Source organism: Lycium ferocissimum, chromosome 11 (genome assembly GCF_029784015.1).
Source record: "Lycium ferocissimum isolate CSIRO_LF1 chromosome 11, AGI_CSIRO_Lferr_CH_V1, whole genome shotgun sequence".
NCBI classification, from domain to species: Eukaryota; Viridiplantae; Streptophyta; class Magnoliopsida; order Solanales; family Solanaceae; genus Lycium; species Lycium ferocissimum.
This window is the reverse complement of record NC_081352.1, coordinates 65,703,490-65,724,119: the sequence shown is the minus strand read 5'-3', so window position 1 is coordinate 65,724,119 and position 20,630 is coordinate 65,703,490. Positions and strand designations below refer to the sequence as shown.

Below are 20,630 nucleotides of genomic sequence, written 5' to 3'. Positions count from 1 at the left end.
TACACTATCATAAATATAATCTAGTACTCTAAGTTTAGACTAACTACACTTTAGTCCCTCTTTATGTAATTCCATCTTTAATAAATACGTTCTTTCATTAATTACTTGAAAATTATGCATAATGGTCTAATACATTTCCCTTTTGTCTAATATTCATCTTTCAACATTTCGCACCAAATTGGGCATGGGCTACAAAGGAATTACATGTAATGAAATATAAAGGAACACTTTTGTAGAAACTGATTTCATTTATAAACAATCCAAAGATTGGCCTCAATCGACATGTTCCAAAGCACACTAAACACACAAGATAGTATCATATTCCGTGTAAACAAAAATCATTACGATGCCAAAAAGTATGGGGCAGTGTAGTTTAAGAAGATTTACAGTCATATATTGTATAACCAACTATAAAAAAAGATGCAAAAAAAAAAAAAAGTAAAAAAAAAAAAATGTGAAATTAACACTCCACTAATATATGTTGATCAACTAGGCCCATTTGGCTATGAGAGCCATGAGTCCAGCACCAAGAAGAAGTGAAACATTGGCCCCTAATTGAAGCTTTCCATTGCCTTGCATTCTTGGATGCATAAAATCAGCAGCTAAAAAATCAACCAATGCCATATAAATCAAGATGCCAGCTGAAGCTGAATTAAATACTCCTTCCACAATAAGAGCCGTTGGACTGTTTTCATCGTAAACATTTGTTATTCCTATTCCAATTACTATTCCGATTGGAGTTGTGAGAGAGAAAAATAGAGCCATTATTGCAATTACACGAGACTTCAATTTTGCCTGAAAAACAAGAGTTATGTTTTGTTAGTCAACCTGTTTAAGAAATGTTTATACAATCAAATCATTTGAAATAAAGTTTATATGACTCATTTTTTAATAATTTTACATGTTTAGTGTGTGTGTGTATATATATAACGTAAAATCGAATAAACATATGAATACAAATAAGAAATTAGAAGTACTAGCACTTGGTTGAATTATGTAAATTTTGCTAAGACGATTTCGAAAAGTAATACTTATTCCTTTTGTCCACTGAGTGGTTAGTTAATGTAACGAACACTGCATAATGTGCCGACACCTAAATTTTTACAATACATAATAAGTAGTACTGTGCCCTCAATATTGTTCCTCATTAACTCAACGTAACATGCTTTTTTGGATAATTCGCAGGAATGCCCTTCTTTTGGGGTGGTCTTTAATTTTTGCCCATTAAATTGGTGGTCTTTAATATTTGTCCTTCGCCTAATACTATGAGGTTTGGGGTTCGAATCCCGGCTCAGTCAAAAAAATAAAAAATAAAAAATAAAAATAGCAAGGCAAAGTTTGTAGCAAAACTCTACCTGCAAACTCTGCCTGCAGGTAGAGTTTGCATTCAAAAATTCTGTCTGAGGCATATCAAAGTTAGGCCTCATTCAAAACTCTACCTGCAGGCAGAGTTTTGTATGCCTGTAGGTAGAGTTTTGCAAACTCTGTCTGCAGGTAGAATTTACATTCAAAATTCTGCCTGAGGTATGCAAAACTCTACCTTGCAAATCTCAACTTATGCCTTGCGAATTTTATTTTATTTTTTGACTGAGCGGGGGCTCGAACCCGGAATCAAGGGGCTTTTCTAGCGAAGGACAAAATTTAAAGACCACCAATTTAAGAGGCAAAAATTAAAGACCAGTGCTTTTGAAGGAAATCCGCACAAAAAAATGTGCTTTTTTTGACTTTGAATGGCAGTAAATTTGTAACTATGCATTTGGACAAAAGGCCCATGACACTTCACATTCAAGAGTTTGTCAAAAACTAGACAAGAAACTGCAGTGAGTAGCCTTCAATACACAGAAATGGAATGGACCCAAAACAATCTACTGTCCCTAAACACCTCCCCACCCCGAAACCCCCCCCCCCGCCCCCCCCCCAATATGTTGAGAATAAAAAGATCTCTAATGAAATATTGTTACGCAGCGAGTTTTATAATTAGGAGATCATTATACGTGAACTAATTATTTTAAATGAATATTTTTATTTTTAAATAATCTAATCTCCGAATTGATAATAAATATGCTCGTTCTTATCCACATTCTATCCCGCATAATATTTTAGCTATGTGTGACCAGTATTTTTTCTTATGCAGCCAACCAAATAATATATTATGTTATGCAGGATTTTATGTTGTCAATTATTTCAAACCATCAATCAAACAAACCCTTAGGAATCATGTGTTAAACATAGGACAATAAACGTGTAAAAGTGTGATACCTCATCTCATATTTAGCCATGTTAAATGGACGAATTAGGTACAATTACATAATTAAATTAAATCACGAAACTCAATGTGACTTATGGTTAGATTGGAATTCTTAGTTATCCATATAACATGAGAATAAATGTGTAATTACCTGAGCAATAGATCCACCAAGTCCCATGCCTTCGAAAAATTGATGAAAAGTCAAAGCACCTACAAGAGGCCTTATAGTTTTGGGACTTTCAGAAGCACCCAAAGCTATTCCAATAATCACAGAGTGTACAATTATCCCTAGTTCCAAAACCTGCATGCCCCAACAGAAATGTTATTCACAAAATAATAATAATAATAATAATAAAATAATAAAAATAAAAAATAAAAATAAAAAAAAAAGGAGGAAGAAGAAGAAGTTGCAGTGATAGTGAGTTTTTTTTTTTTTTTTTTTTTGTCTTGTCTTTACGAAAATAAGGACAAATAGTGACTATTACTGGACCAGAAAACAAGATGCACAAAACAAGAATTATCTGTAAATAGCTCAGCACTTTGTATTATCCAGGAAAAAAAATTCATGAGTGATGACTTTTTCAACAGTATGTTATTTAAGTTCTCATTATGATAACATCATATTGTTGACTACTTAATATAAAATATCTCAAATTTCTCTTTCATTGACAATTGTCTATTCCATTGAAATTGGACTCTTGCAAATTGTCTAGTCCATGATATTTTGCAAAGAAACAATGCTTTCAGCAATTTATCATTATTTTTTTTTAATTTGGCTAATACTAATTCATGATAGATCATACAAATTCATACAGGAAAAAAAGAGAGGAAAAAAGGACAAACTTGAATTTGTAGTTCAACAATTATTATTAGTCCCAATGGAGAAAAATATTCAAATGAAAAACCTTCATTTTAAGATTTAAAGTTGAGAATATTAATTTGAAAAAATAGTATAAAGCTAAAGAGAAAAAATATATACATTCCTTTTACGTATTGAACAGTGAATCTATCACAGAATAAGTGCAGGCTCAATTCTCACTTTACTTTCTCCCTTTCATTCGTTCCTTGATCTTTCCGGTGTAATAAAATTGTTTTTCTAAGAGTAGCAAAAAATTTCGAACTTAAAATAGTCATAAATAATATTTACACTATCAAGTCATTCAATAAGTAACATATACGGGGTAATAAGTAATGATAAGTAACCTAACTTAGATGTTCAGTAATTTATTATATCAAATCAAGTTATTCGGATGGTATATTTAAAGATTTTTTACACCGTCAGTATATATAACTTAAATGAATACCTGAGAGATAACACGATAACGAAGGAGCTCGGACTCAGAATCACCCGTCACTAATAATGAACCATGTGCATGTCCATGTGCGGCATGCGAATGAACATTAGTAGCTCCTTCTTCATCTCGAGACTGAGTCACCACTCCACTTTTCATACCTTTCTTATTGTAATAAGAAGTTGCATAAGTATCCACCATCAGAGTCCCCATTGCAGCAACCATTGCCACAAATCCACTAAAAGGAAAATCTCCCCACGGGTGTTCTTTCAAACACGGCGATGTTAAACTTTCAAATGCATCAGGAAGTACGTGTATAAAACCTGTGGCTAGGATCACACCTGCCGCGAAAGCTTTAATTATGAAGAAAAAATTCTTATCAGGGCTTAAGGCGGGAATTGCTTTTCCAAGTACTGGAATACACACCCCAATTGCACTCGAAACCAAAATGGCAGCAAGCGCTACCATTTTGTACTTGAGTGCCTCGGGTTTGTTTCTCTCTTCGTCTTCAGAATCACAAGTACATTCGCCTAATACTATGGCCGGAAGAAGCAATAGAATGGACCAAAAAACGACCTTTGCCATGGCTGAAATATGGGTATTGAAAACCAAAAAGGAGCTTTTGATCAATTATGTACGGATTTGGACTGCTTTTTCAAGTGACAAAGTCAGAACCGTGGTGCTTTTTCAAGTGACAAAATCAGAACCGTGGAAAGATCATAGGCTTCTATCCTGTGATCCCAAGGCTGTTTTATGGACTCTTGCCAGTTGCCACATGAAATGTTTAAAAAAGGAGAAAAATACTGAGTGAATCAAGAAAGATCAGCGCAACTTTGCCAATTTATATAGAACACATAGTCATAAGTCATAACTTGAAAAAGAAATATAATAATACAGATACTACTTCCTTTTATGCAATGTTACTTTGTGGAGTTAGAACATTTTTTTTGGTTAATATTGCTGGAATTATTAAGAAGTTATATTGACTTCTACGACCTCCGTTTCATTTTAATTGTTGTTTTAGCTCAAAAAAGTTATGCCAAAATAATTAGTATCACTTTAAGAATTAAAGATTAAAGTTGGCAATCGTTTCAACTATATTCTTAATACTAAAGAAGTAGTTTTTGTTCAAATCTAAAACAAACATCTAATAAATAGGATAACTTAGTAAACTAAAACTTGTATATATTATTTTTTCTTAATGGACAAAAGATAAGTCCCTTTAAGATTAATATACCTTATGTGTTTTCTTAAAATAATATATATAATACCTATTAATCCTCATTCATTTAATTGTCAAAATTAAAGATTTAAAATGAATATGTCAATTAACATATATATTATATTAAAAACATATAAACTATATTAACTATATATATATAATATATATATTTATATATATATAATATACACTAAAAAGTAATTTGGTTTTTTTTTATATATATATATATATATATATACCGTAACAAATGGGTAGCGTTTATATAAAAACCGTATGATCTAAAAAAAACCTAATAAATACATATATATATTATTAAGTAGTTTTTTGACTTTTTTTTTTTTTTTCTTATATGGAACTAATTACCTCCGTTTCATTTAGCTTTTTTTTTTTTTTTAAGTTATGCCAAAAAATTAATTTTTAAAAATTAAAGAATAAAATTGGTAATTGATATATTCTTTTAATTTTGTTCTCTAAAAAAAATAGCTAATAAATAGGGTAACTTAGTAAACTAAAACTTGTATTTATTTTTTTTCTTAATGGACATAAAAGAGCTAAAACTTCAGTTAAAATAAGACCGAGGAAGTAACACTTTTCATTTAATTGTCAAATATATATATATATATATATATATATATATATATATATATATATATATATTTATTTTTTTTAAAATTAAGCCCGTTTGGGCATTTTATTAATCATGAATCAAAATGGCTGGGCCCAAAAGTGACCCAGCCCAAAATCAACAATAAACGTCCATTTTTTTCTTTTTCTTTTTTCTTTCTTTTTCTTTTTTTTTTTTCCTGGTTCCGCTGATTCACATATAAATCCAAGTTTATACTCTACTTATCTCTATATTGCGTGTTTATAGTTAACTTTAATACTTAAATATTAAAGAATACATTTATACATAGCTATTGCGGATTTATAGCAAACAGGCATTAATAATGCCAAGAAGTGTGGACATAATGTTGTCATAATGCTTCGTAAACATGGACGGACAGAGAAAGAATGAAGAGAAATATAGCAAAAGAACAAGTGTAGCCTCACCAAGAGTCAAAATAATGTCGACATATATTAACAAAGAGGAGAATGCGGCAAGTTTAATTATATATATATATATATATATATATATAGTATTATTTATTCACCAATTAACCTCGTATAATCCTCTTAATTAGCTGGCAGTTAACTCATTTTCTACTCATTAAGTTGATTTTATGCAAAGTTATTCTTCTTTTATTTCTTAATTAGATTTGATTGGTTTGATTGATTCTATCTGATTAAATTAACTAATTGTATATGCTAAGATATTCTCGTATATTCTTCTTGACGTTAAAAGTACAAAAAATAAAAAGGTGTGAATTGTAGCTCCTCTATTCAGATAGGTTATCACGTTATTACAATATTAATTTATTGACTTGACACTTGATGGTGGAGCAATTATGTCGAAAGCTGAGCAACTATAGTTCCAGAGTTCAGTTCACACAGATTTATAGATAGTACCTCACATTAAAAGAAACAAAATGTTTGTTTTGTGGTTTGACTTCACTTTGGTTTTTTTATTTAGCTTCCACCTTTTTCTTTCTTTTTGGGTAGTATTGACTTTAGGTTTCTTTTTTAGACTTCGTTTTCATTTATTTGTTAAGAAAATAACGTCTTTTATCACGTTTCGATTTAATTTTTGATCCCAAATTGGCGATCTATTATTTCCTGACCTTATTTTTTCTGTATTTTTGTACCATTTTTCGGTCATTTCTTACATGGGCGTGTCAATACGAAGTAGCAGTGCGTGAGGATATTTTTTAACATGGCCACATCAGCGCCACGTCAGATTTTTTTTAAAAAAAATTTACTCTTTTCCTTATTATTCATTTGATTTTTCTTTTATTAATTATATTTACACTAATTAAACTCTAATTAACCATTAAAATCATCCAATAATTTTATCTTCTTCATCACTAAAAATTCCACCACCACATCTATATATATATATATATATAACCTCCGTTATCTTCCTCAATTAACGGAAGATATCTTTTCAATTTTATCTTCTTCCCTTTATCTTCCTCAATTGAAGCTCATTTTCTTCCTCCATTAACACACCCACATTCCATTTCATTAAACATACATATATTTTCAAGAAATCAACCTATTTGGGTTCAAGAATCATGAATTTTTTTTTCTTTTTCTTTCCTTTATCTTCCTCAATTAAAACTCATTTTCTTCCTCCATTAACACACTCACATTCCATTTCATTATCAAACATACATATATTTTCAAGAAATCAACCTATTTGGGTTCAAGAATCATGAATTTTTTTTCTTTTTCTTTCCTTTATCTTCCTCAATTAAAACCCATTTTCTTCCTCCATTAACACACTCACATTCAATATATATATATATATATATATATTTTCAAGAAATCAACCTATTTGGGCTCAAGAATCATGAAAAAAAAAATTCTTTTCTTTCTTTTATCTCCCTCAATTAAAATATATATATATATATATACACACCCACATTCAATTTCATCATCAATCATACATATATTTCAAAAATCAACCTATTTGGGTTCAAGAATCATGAAATTTTAAAAAAAATTGAACAAAAATTAAGTGGGTTTCCTGGTGGAGGTGGTGTTACGGTGGGGGCGTTGAAATTAAGTATATATATATATATATATATTTTATTCTTTTTTAAGTGAGTCGATTTTCACTTTGGTTCAATTTCGTTTTTTGATGCAAAGAAGAAAAATTGAAGAACAATAGATTTGAATCTTTTGGAAAGAAAGAATTGAGCAAATTGAAAAAAATGATGAAGAAGAAGACACAGGCGCGTGTATCTCACCTAACAAAAAAAAAAAGTGGGGTTGTAAAAATGGCCGAAAAAAGGGTACAAAAATAAAAAAATAAGGCTTATAATAGTTAAATGCAAAAAAATAATTAAAAAAAAAAAGCGTTGAGGGGGCATCTGACTATTTTCTCCATTTATTTATTTGTTAAGAAATAACGTTAATCAAAAATCATAAACATTTTATGTACATGAACGGTAAAAACATGAATATATGAACAAATTTAACTTCCAAAATCACGGTCTGAAACCAAACGTCGTCCTGTTAATTGAATTTCAAAGCTTTAGATTAGATACTACTCCCTCCGTCCCAAAATACTTGACACATTTCAATTTTTGAGAGTCAGACTACTTGAACTTTGACTAATGTGTTAAGATGTAGTTTTTGACCATATTGAGATATAAAAAAAATTGCAACTTATAGTATTTTTCGTGTAGCTTTTGAATATCTAAATTTTAATTTCAAAATATTAAATTAATTTCATTCATTTACATAGTTAAATGCGGATTTTAAAAACAGGCATTAATAATGGCTGGAGTGTGAGTACTACTAGGTAGATTCGTTTTGGACTTTAATCCATGAGAGACTGTACCTTGCTGTCCAATAACTTGTGCATAATGTAATAGCATAAGAACATTTAACTGAGTATCATTATTAGTCCAATTACTTGGTTATCTTTTTCAATGAATCCACGTAAAGAAAGAGCAAGGAAAAAACGAAAAAGATTTCGAATTCTAAAGACACAAACTAATTCAGTAAGCGGAGAGATACCCAAAGGGATTTTCGCTTTTAGTTCCTGAAATATCGATTAGTTCTGATTTTTGTTCTTATGATATCTGTCGAAGTACATTTAATCTTTAACTAATTGAAATGTTCAATTTTTTGGTTCTCCACTTGTCTCTTCAGATATTTAATGAATTATAAACCATTAAATCATTTTAACTACGCATTTTGTTATGTTGAGTTTGTACTTATTATTCCATATTCTAAAAATAGCGTAAATGCAATACATTTGCTATGTAAAGGGACCAAAGCACACATTTTAATGTATTGAAGATTAAATATGCTTAATTATTACTAGGACCAATATTAGAATCTACCAATAACTTTAGGGAGCAAAAGTGGTATTATTCCTTCGTGCAAAAATGATTTACTTACAAAGTTGAGAATCTTTTGAAGGGAAATAAGAGGGAAAAGGTAATTCTTTTAAAAAAATAAAATTCTTCCCATTGGAGGATGATATTTCATATTCTATCAAAAAAAAAAAAAAAAAAAAAAATATATATATATATATAGGGGGGGCATTACAGCCAAACCTCTCGTTAATTTGAAGCTGGACATTTCCAACTGGAGCAAAAAATATCTTGACAGCATAAAATATACATTTGAGCTTTCAAAATAGAAGTCATTGTCATACTAAAAGTTTACAGTGAGCGAATGAAACAACGCTTCTTAGTCTTATCATGAAGTTGGGTATATACACTTGATCACATAGGCGAATGTAGTTGATCATGAGTAATAGGTTCATCTGAGCTCAATAACAGTAAAAATATTGTATATATATTAAAAAATTATTAAAAAAGTATAAATAATAGATCTCAGACCCAATAAATCAAATGAAATTAAATGTGGCAGAATTCCGAACTCATAACTTCAATCATGGAATATCCGCTTCTGCTCGATCATATTCTCGTTGAAGCTTAAACAATTAGTTAGCGTTTGGCCATAGATTCCCAAAAAGAAAAAAAATTGAAATAATTGATTTGGGTGAAGTTTTTCAAGTTTTGAAAATGTGTTTTATTATTTCAAAATATATTTCACTTTTTAGTTTTTGAAAAAAACATTTGGGTTAACAACTATCAAGAATACCCAACCATACACAACATGTACTTGCTAATCCCAAACAATGCAGAACATGATATTTTAATAATAATTGTTAATAACATACTTACTAGCTACTACAATTCAAATTACAATACAAAGATCCATCCGTGTAAGAAAAGAAAAACAACGATAGTTACTAGCTATTCTTTAATATAATCTTCACACATTGTACGAGCAATGTTCACTTTATAGAAGAGTCTGCTTTAATTGCGGAAACATGGTAGATACAGGTTTAATGGAGGAACATGTTAGATAGGATCATAGGATTAGTTGGGTCATAAATTGATGGGTTTTTTTATAAAATACAAAAGTTTGGGATAGTTATTAAAAGTTTTGAAAAGGTCAAAATTAAAGGTTTTGAAAAGGTCAAAATTGAAGGTTTTGAAAAGGCCAAAACATAGATCTTGGGCCAAAAATAGGTTTAAACCAGAAATTGGAAATTTGAAGATTTATTTTCAAAATCTATCAAAAATTTATGGCCAAACAAAGAGTTGAAAACAAATCTTCAAAACATGCTCCCAAAATCTATGGCCAAACGGGAGCTTAAAGGCAACTTGAGTGAACAATATGAGTTAAGTCATTGGAAAAGGTTGAAGTACATTATTCTTAAATAATGAAGTTCGTGGAAATACAAAAGATGACCAGGTTCAGTTTTTCAAACACGGAACCTCTTAAATTCTATATATTCAAATGCTTTCCATAAATTCCTTTAGTATAATTGAAGTAGTTTTGCTCGCTGTATATATGGTATATATGTACAAAAAGACAATAATTGATTGTTTTAGAATAGGATGCCAACAGTATCCATAAAAAGACTAGTTTTAGTCAGCTGAATTTGTACCATTATAAATATATAAGTTTTAGTCTACTGGATTTGTAGCATATATTTTGGTCAGAAAAGTTGATCAAATTTACCACTTTAAACTATTACTGTAGGATCTAGTTTATTACTACAAATTCTAGTATAGAAATTTATACTTAATCCATGCAAACAAATCATTTGGTTACTTTAAAAAAAAAATTACTATTATTATGATACTTTTTCTTCCTGTCGAACTCAGAATTATCAAGCTCCACAAAAAGGCCAGAAGACTTTGAGTTTCATAGACTTCCAAAAGATTCTTCGGCTAGAACAGCGTATTTTGTGGACCAAAACGCGTCCCTTAGTTGTGTCAATCAATTATGATATTCTACACTTTCAGTCACTCAACTTAAATTTATTACTAAAAGGGGTCCATGTTTTTTTTTTTTAACGTTCACCTGAATTTGACTCATATTGTATATAACTAGAAGGATATATCACTTTTCCTATTTCTCTTCTGCAACCCAGCGTCTCTCGGTTGTTAGTTGACAAACTCGATTTATTTGCTATGTTTGGAGATCAGTGGTTAAAGTAGTGAGATTGTAGGATTTGGATGATGAAAATCATATTAAAAAAGTAATTAATAATTATTGAACATGCTTGAAGAAATGGATTTGAATTTCGAATCTGATTTTTGTGAGAAGGTGTGGTGTTTAGACTTGTTGCAAATAGTTTAAGGAGGTTGTCAACAAAATTTCAAATCATTTAGTGGAGACTTTGATTTTGAACAAAAACTTGTAATTTTATATATCATGATGGTATAATGGAGGACTAAGAGAAGTACAAAAGTAGTCATCCATGATACCATTTCAATATATTTATATACGATGGTTGTATCATGAAGGACTAAGAGAGTGTCTCATTAAAGGATTGAAACAGTCCTCCATGATACCATCTCATTATATGCGATATACCATGATGATATCATGGAAGCTTGAGGAGTGTCTCATCATTGAAGGATTGAAGCAGTCCTTCATGATACTATCTCAGTATATGTATATAAGATAATGATATTATAGAGGTTTTTTGGACATTTTTTTTTTTTAATAAATGAACATGATCCTCTATGATACTCTATCAGTATTTTAAATATATCATATGGGTTTCATAAAGGGCTGATGAGTGCTTTTGAAGAAATGAAAAAAGTCCCCTATGATACCATCATGGTATATAAGAAACAAAGTGATGCCATAGTGGTATCATAATTTGGGGGCATCCGGGTAAATAATTTTGGGGGCGTGAAAGTAAGATGGTATGGGCGGATAATTGTTTGGGAAAAATAACCCTCTATGACTATTTAGAGAAAATAATTACCCGAAATAGCTCATGTTTATAAAATTACCCGAAATGGCCCAATTTATACCCTCACTTCAAAAGCCTGTTGTATATTTGTATCATCACTACAATTGAAAAAATGTTGTACATTGTTGTATACAATTGAATTTTCTTGGATATAAACACCTCGTATACATTATTATACACTATATATATTATTATACACTTTTACATAAGGTTGATATATTGTATACTCCAGATGTATAAAGTTGTATAATGTTGTATATTGTGAAAGAGTGTCTATGCGAGGAGTAATTTAAAAATATGATTACGCAAATGTAATTTTGTATGCTAGATTATACATTATTGAAATTTCCCCTTATTATTTTGCTTGCAGGATGCATATACTTCTTTTCCCGAAATTATTCTCAAATTATATGGCAAAATCTTATTGGGCCAAATAGCATATAGATTTCTTTCATAACGAGGGTGTGTTTGGTAGCTGGAAAACATCTTTTTAAAAATATTTTCATAAAATAAATCATCTGATGTTCTATAGATAAAAATATTTTAGGATAAATATTTTTCATGGCTAGGAGAAAATGACTTTCCTAATTTTTAATCGGAAGTCAATTTCTTCTTAATTATCTCAATTATTAACTTCATATAATTGCTTTAATCAACACTAACACTATTGTCAATCTTTAATAAATATTTTTCCAAATAATACTTTTTATTCTCTAACTAAATACCAGAAAATATTTTCAAAAATATTTTTTTTTTTTAAAAGTTACCTTTTAGAAATACTCCATGAAATCCAACGAATAGTTCCATATATAATATACTATTTTGGCCTACAAGCGGCACGACGAATGTTGTGAAGCCTTTTTTGCATTGTTTTTCTTTGTTCTCAAAATGATTTTCCCAAACACTGGCCTGTTTTTTATGTTACCTGTTCAATCTTATGAAGCCAGTAACAAAATATAGAAATATAATTACTAATTGTGTATAATAACTATAGAAGTATATTTTTCATTTTGTTTTAAAAATAAGGTGAAATTCTCTGCCAAAAAATCTTTCAAATGTCGATGGACCGGCTAATTAATCTTATGCAAGATGACTCAAATACTTTTTGATTGATACAAATGAAAGGCTTTGCAGGTTACTCATTTTTTCAAAGTTTCGGGTTTTTTTTCTTCAAGTTTTCTAAAATCTTTAAGTTAGACTTTCCACGAAGTATTGAAGAAAGACATTGTTTTTGGCAAAGCTATCAACAAAACAACTTCAAAACCAGGAAAAAACAATTGACCAAAAATGTTTTTCACCTTATTTTGAAACAAACCGAGGCAACTAGCAGACGGATCTTGACTTATTAAATCATAGTTGTGGGGTACAAATAACCAAATAAAATACCTGAAATAAATCAAATGGTACATTGAGGGAAAATGGCGAGTGAAAATAGAGCACATTTAGGCTTTATTTGTTTTCACTTAATAAAGTTGTTAATCCTAATTTCTTAAATCTTCGTCATTAAGTATATTATTTTTAGCTCTAAATCTTAATCATTTAGATATTAATCACTAAATATAATATTTTTACAATCATTTAATGGGTCTTAATAGATTTGAATAATTACAATCTATAACAAATTCTAAATATCATTAAGATGTCTATTCTAGAATCTCTACGAGGATGAAGTTGATGACTACTCCATCCATTGTCACCCATAACCAGTGACGGATCTAGGATTTTCCCTCAAGAGGTTCGGAAAAAAACAAGAAAAGCTAAATATAAAAAACTATGTTGTCCTTGGGGATCGAACGAACCTAGGACGCTAGAGACAATTTTGAACACCCTGGACCGCTTGAGCTAACCTTTTGCATTTGTTTAGGGTGTTCAAAAGTTAATATATGTACATAAATATGAAAAATTTACCCTATATATACACTGTAATTTTTTAACACCCTCACCACCATGTACATCCGCCCCTGCCCATAACCGTCACAATTGATCATTAATCAACTACCGTCACCGTTGCTGCCCACTTTTATCACCTACCACCACCCCCACCCACACCCACAACCGCCATCCTCAGCCACACAACCACCATTATTGCCATTCACCATAGTCAGTTGTCACCATCACTAGCTACCATTACAATCATCGACATCAATCACCATTACCACGACATCCACCAATCACTACCAACGGTCACCACCATCAACCACACTATGTATCATCGACCACACCGCCATTGTTCACCACCATGATTAACGATTGATTATTAATGTTCACCACAATTATCAGCCGCCGCCATCAACTATCACTGTTAATTAACCACTATACTGCCAGCCACTAGCTACTACTCACAACAAACACCATCAGCCAACAACCCCAATCGGCACCTACAAACTATCATCGCTAACCATCACACCACCCTTCGCCATATATATTTTAAAAAAAATACTTTGTTAATCTATTATTAGATTAATTAGTTTTTTATTTGAATGTATATTTATTAATTTTTAAACAAAGACAAGTTATATACATTTGAATAGTGAGAAAACAAATTAAGTTTTAATTTTTAGTATTCAAATCTCAAAATAACATCATAATATTTTATGCATATTCAGATTTAGACATTCAAATCATAATATACACATCTTAATACAGTCAAACCTCTCTATAATGGCAGCGTTTGTCCGAAAATTTCATGGTTGCTATAGTGAGGTGCTACTATGTATGTATACTGACATTCAATGTTTAGATCTCATTTAGTTATTATAAACAAAAGTACGCAAACCATTATTTTTCTGTACTTTTTATCTTACATATAAACGAAACAATACACTTGTTAATTTTTAAATCTCAATTGATTTTCATATCTCATTAATTAAAACTTTAAAAGACTACTAAATTACTAATAAATCTATAACTAGTTGATACCAATAAAGAGTTAAAATCTAAGGAACATATGCATTTAAATTAATTGAGAATTTAAATATCTCAAGTTTGACGTAAGAATTCTACAATTGTACGTTGTTTAATAAATTTCAGTCTCTTAGTGATAATATAACCCTTGAATTGACAAAGAATTTTGTCTAAACTTTCAGTAGAAGGGAATTCAATATCTTTTCCTTGAAGGCTCTCTAAGAGCTTAACATGTGACTCTTTTATCTCACCTCAAGTAACAGTTGACTCTTAGCAATAGCTTTTTATTTTTATACAAAATATATTTCTTACTAAATATTATTACACAATATTTGAGTATGCTGTTATAGAGAGGTAATTTTACAAAGAGTGTATCGCTATAATGCATGTCACTGCTGTTATAGGTAGAATGTTATTGTAGAGAAGTAAAATATAACATGAAAAATCGGTTCCGGAGAAAATCAAGCCGTTATAGCAAAATGTTGTTATAACGAATGACAATTATAGAGAGGTTTGTCTGTATCTATAACTAAATACAGTCAAACCTCTCTATAGTGGCAACGTTTGTCCGGAAATTTCATGGTCATTGATGGTTATAGTGAGGTGCTATTATGCATGTATCTAATATTGAATTTTGACATTCGATATTTAGATCTCATTTAGTTGTTATAAATAAAAGTACGCAAACAATTAACTCTTTGTACTTTTTATGTTATAAACGAAAACAATATACTTGTAAATTTTAAAATCTCAATTGATTTTCATATCTCATAAATTAAAAATTGAAAAGACTAATAAATCCATAACTAGTTGTATCGCACAGATAAAGAATTAAAATATATGGAACATATGCATTTCAAATTAATTGAGAATTTAAATATTTCAAGTTTGATGTAAGAACTCTACAATTGTAGGCTGTTTCGTAAATTCTAGTCTCTTAATGATAATATAACGCTTGAACTGACAAAAAATTTTGTCCAAACCTTCAGCAAAAGGAAATTCAATAGCTTTCCCTTGAAGGTTGTCTAAGTGATTAACATTTGACTCTTCTATCTCCAAGTAGCAATAGGTTGAGGCTCTTCATCGACTCTTTTGTTGTCACATAATATATTTCTTACAAAATATAATTACACGCTATTTGAGTATGGCTATTATAGAGAGGTAATTTTACAAAGAGTGTACCGCTATAACGGATGCCATTGCTGTTATAGGCAACTCTTTTGTTTTCACATAATAATCTTGTTATAGAGAAGTAAAATATAACATGAAAAATCGGTTCTGGGGAAAATCAGAACGTTATAGTGAAATGTTGTTATAACGAATGACAATTATAGAGAGGTTTGATTGTATCCACATATATATATTTAAATTCAAACGTCTTGATTTTAATAAAAATAAATGAGACCTTCAATTCCTATTCATCTTTGCTAAATATACGGACCATGATGTGGCTAGTACTCCTTGTCATTATTTCCCAGATTTTAGTCGCATTTTTCTTTGTTGTTGGGTTGACTTGTTACCCTGCCAATAATTCGGCTACTTCCCATGAGAAAATGACAATGAAAAAGGTCCAATACGCTAGGGGTATGTTTAAAGTAATTCCTTAATTATATTTTTGAATAATTCTAATTCTTTATGTTTTGCAAAAGAGAGCACGCTTTGGTATCCGTCAAATACACTCTGTCTGTTAGATTAAAATTATTTAACCAGAAATGCCAAGATGTTACTATTAAATTCTAGAAACTACATTATATAATCACAAAAATCAAACTAAAAATAGCAGAAGTTGAGCCTCAAAAAGCTTCATCACACTCTAGAACTAAACAAAAAATAACAGAAATTACCAAAACTTCACTTTCAAATGTGACTTCCAATTAAAAAAATAGTTCCACTAATAACTCTACCCGTCGTTTTGAGTATTTGCATTCAAAGTTGAGTTTTGAGCATGTATATAAGACTATAACTATTTATGACTTGTTGATATGGTTCGAGTAAAGGCTAAAGGAGCTAGGCGTGATTTTAAGTAGGTATGGAAATTAAAATAGTTGTTTAAAATTATGAGGGCCAGTTCTAGTTAGAGCCACAACGGCTAGGGGGCACTTTAATCACAGTGAAAGATTGGTTCGTTAAAGAGTGCCTTATGCTTGAGGTTCGTGACACAATGGATATGAGATAAGTTGGGATATTCCGGGATAGAATTTGGGATAAAATTTGAATTTTTTTATTATGAGTGAGACATAGATAGTGTCAGTTGTGTGAAACTTTGTGGAGTTGACAAGTGTCCGTCGTGGGACACAGAATTTACCCATTTTACTTTATGTCTCTCTCTTCTTCTTTTTCGGTTCAAACCCATTTCACTTTGCTTTTCTCTCTCTCTCTCTCTCTCTCTCTTTTGTTTCAAACGCATTTCACTTCTTTACCACTCTCTTCCTCCTCACCCATTTCCACATACATACACTTTGGGGTCATTTGATACGCGGATTAAGTTATCCCAGTATTATAATTTTGAGATTTTAATTTCAGGACTAATTTATTTCACCTGGGAGGTGGGATAAAATAATACCAATCTTGATGGGATAAGATGGGTTATCCAAGACTAACTTTGGGATAAATTTTATACCACGGGACCCACAATCCACATGTCCTACCCATAATAAAAAATTTCCTGGGATGAATCTTTGGCTTGCTGAAGTGGGATCCAAAATCCACTTGGCAAAATATGAAAGGAGACTCACACAAGTTTTGCGTGCCCTGTATTACTTGGGCCTCGCACATAATAAAAATTTTCTTTTCATAATTAACGAGACCTAAAGAATAATACGGGCCCAAAAGAGGGTGGGAAGGTTATTGGGGAGTGAATACATGTCGGTATTACAAGTTAGGAAAGGTTCAGGAAGGTAGAGATGCACCTAAGGATGAAATAGAACAAAACAATCAAGCAAAGCCTACAGGGATTGACGCTTGGGTTGACGGTGTCATGACTCATGACCGAGTCACGATCGGCGCCAGATGCCTTAACGAGAGAACCTTATTGATTGTTCTATTATATTCTATTTCTATTTATTATACAATGCATCTCAACATAACTCAAGGCAATTCAAAGAAATTCTTTTATGAAACTTTAAACGAAATAACAACTTGAAAGCTTAATAGTCTTTCTTTACTGTCAAGTATAAGATTGAACGTGGACATTCACGACCCCATTCTAAAACTAGCCTCTAACATTAATGAATTGGCAGACTGTCGAAGACACAAATTTCCTCGCTATGGTAAGAGCTCCCTCTTACTAGTGATTTCTAAAAACATGCCTCAGAGGAAAATTGGGAGGGCAGGTTGATGATCTTGCTGGATCTTTAGGCCACAGTTATTCTGTGCTTATGTAGATATAGCAGGTAGAGGTTCCTTAGCTGACCAATAACCCCAACGTTCATTCATTCCATAGTTAGTTGTCTTGTTCATCCGCGTCCGGAGTATTCTTCATCTCTAGTTATTTTTTCTTGGTTCGTAGATGCTCATGATTAGTTTGTACCGACCTTGTAATTATATATACGGAGGTGCTTTGTCACACCCCAACTTTTAATAGGGCATAATGGGCACCCGACCCTTACTTAGTTAAAAAAAAAAGCGAAGATTTTGGTTCTCGTTATACTCATAATCTTCTTGGACTCTTAAATCATGAAATGAGTGCATAATTAAAGCTTTTCAAAAACATGCCTTTCGTCTATCTCAAATCAAGTAAAATCAGAATCATATGAAATTTGTAACATAATGCATAATGATACATCGGCTACAGCCGGCTTACAAGCTTGACATGTTATATACGTGACTCTATACGCAAAGTCTCTAACATAAATCAAGATACCATAATATAGATACTCGACTCGGTACATGTAAAAGCACTTCGGAAGGAAATGGAGCTCGCCAATCCAATAATAGACAAAAAGGGACCATCTTCTACTAATATCCTACAAGAAAACAAACATGTATACACACACGTGGCATGAAACGCGGCGTCCACGAAGGGACGTCGGTACGAATAATGTGCGAGTATGTAAGGCATGAATAACAACATAATATAGATATGGAAGGTAACTGGAATAAGAGAGATAACCCGTACATCTGGATGCCTCGTAAGGCGGATGTCATGCTCGAAATGTGACCATTGCTTTTTTAAAAAAAAACTTTTTCTTACATACATATATATAATATCATCATCATAACGTACCCCCGCCTTTTCGGGACTCGGTGTGTAACGACACAGCCCTTTCGGGACTCGGTGTGTAATACCAACTGATCGATGGTTGCCACAAAAATCAATTAGTGCCGTAGCCGGATACCGACTATAGCGTGGCTCGGTGTGAGAAAATACATACATATATATAAAGCATGCATGAGTGTAGGATAACACCAGGTATAATCAAAGCCTCAACTATATCGGAGTGACGTAAGGTCGGTAGCCTCCGATTATATTATGGGTCAATCATTATCGTTTATCTCACCTTGAAGGAACAATTATTATAAGGTGAGATCAACAACAATGAATTAAATAGAGACAATCACGAAATAAGCTCAATAATCTCATAATAGCATTAAAATCATAAGCTTTGGAATTTCTAGAATTAAGATCATCATCATCATGTTCATCATAGAAAACATTCTCATCTTTAGCATCGTCATTCATATTGTAAAAACATGTCCTTTGTTGTTGTCATAAAAGCTTATAGAATCATAAATCTTTGACTCGGAAAATAGGGACATTTTGGAAAATATTTATGGATTATCAAGAAAGAAGTTATGCCTTTGAATCATAAACTCTATGAATCATGAATTTCTAGCTTTTGGGAATAAGAATATTCTTGGAAAACATTTATGGATTCACATAAAGGGATCATGGGACATTTGAAAAACACCTATTGGATTCATAAGAAAGGAATCATGCACTTTAGAAGAAAGGGACTAGCCTTAACCAACACACCTTTGGAGCTTACTCTCCGACTTTCCAACTTGCTTCTGTCGCGCGATTTATTTAGGATCGTTCGTCATCTCATAATTTACACAGGCAACCATTTGTATTATCATTAGGCTCATTGTCACACTCTTATCTTAAGACTCTAAATAAATTCCTTTTAAGGTCGAAAAGATTTAAATTCGGACTTTTGCATCTCCCCATTTATATGCCTAGCACCGAATTCTCAATACCAACAATCAACAACCAATAACAACAACAGAAACAACAACAACCTCATTACTACCAAAATATTCCATCAAATACACCATATGATATTTTCTCCAACTCCTCCACAAACGAATTCGCTACATAATTATTCCATAAATTTATCTCCGTAAATAAGCCTTAAATGATACCAAAAGAGAAAGATTCATACCTTACTTCCGCTAGTACCGCGATATCTCCGATACTTGCCTTACTCCCAAGCCACAAATTCACCGCAACATAATATTATAATCGTAACTATACGCCGGCTTTCTCTAACCGAATCCGGAGATTTTTACTTAACTCGCGTTGAAATTTAATGGAGGGAAGGTTGGAGAACTTTCTAGAATTGTTGGGAAATATTTTTGGGCTGTTTTCTTGGCTGAAAATGAGGGGTTAATCCCTTTATATAGTTGCTCGAAGTCAACGTATAATAATCGTTCACCGACTTATTGTAGCGATTCCTGTTCATCCGCTGAAATTATTTCGAGACCTAAAACTTTTATACACCGATCTCTTTATTTGCATACTTGGATATGTCCAAAACTCCATACAGTCTGTATAAGTTATTCAACATCCCAAACTCAGCGAAACTTTTTTTTTTTTTTCCGATTCGTTTAACCTCCAACCTTCGCGGCACTTACTTATCACTTGTTGAACATAACATAAACACTTATAACTTCAAACATAATCCTGTCCTTTGAGCTTATGTGATTAACCTATGATGCAACTTAATGCACGAGAATACGGGATGTAACATGCTTATTCAATTTATGTCTTTAACTTCAATTTGATAATAATTTTAGTGAAAATTAAGGGTTAAATATTATGGTTCGCTTGACACGGGGGTT

At 31.4% G+C, this 20,630-nt stretch overlaps 1 protein-coding gene across 1 annotated transcript; it reads right to left on the bottom strand.

Moving 5' to 3' along the window:
- Positions 1 to 298: 298 nt before the first annotated feature.
- LOC132037943 (zinc transporter 5-like) lies at positions 299 to 4,371 on the bottom strand. Its single transcript, XM_059428610.1, has 3 exons — positions 3,553 to 4,371; positions 2,400 to 2,549; positions 299 to 795 (listed from the first exon to the last, which is right to left on the bottom strand). Exons 1-3 carry the CDS (start codon positions 4,123 to 4,125, stop codon positions 490 to 492), a joined length of 1,029 nt encoding a protein of 342 aa, XP_059284593.1. The 5' UTR covers positions 4,126 to 4,371; the 3' UTR covers positions 299 to 489.
- Between the last annotated feature and the right edge of the window lie 16,259 nt (positions 4,372 to 20,630).

Bases quoted from the DNA above. Each gene is read 5' to 3' on its own strand.
- LOC132037943 (XM_059428610.1), bottom strand. From the start codon at position 4,125: ATGGCAAAGGTCGTTTTTTGGTCCATTCTATTGCTTCTTCCGGCCATA. The intron at 2,550-3,552 runs GTATTCATTTAA...TGGGGCATGCAG, and splicing joins GTTATCGTGTTATCTCTCAG to GTTTTGGAACTAGGGATAAT. The intron at 796-2,399 runs GTAATTACACAT...CTTGTTTTTCAG, and splicing joins TTGGTGGATCTATTGCTCAG to GCAAAATTGAAGTCTCGTGT.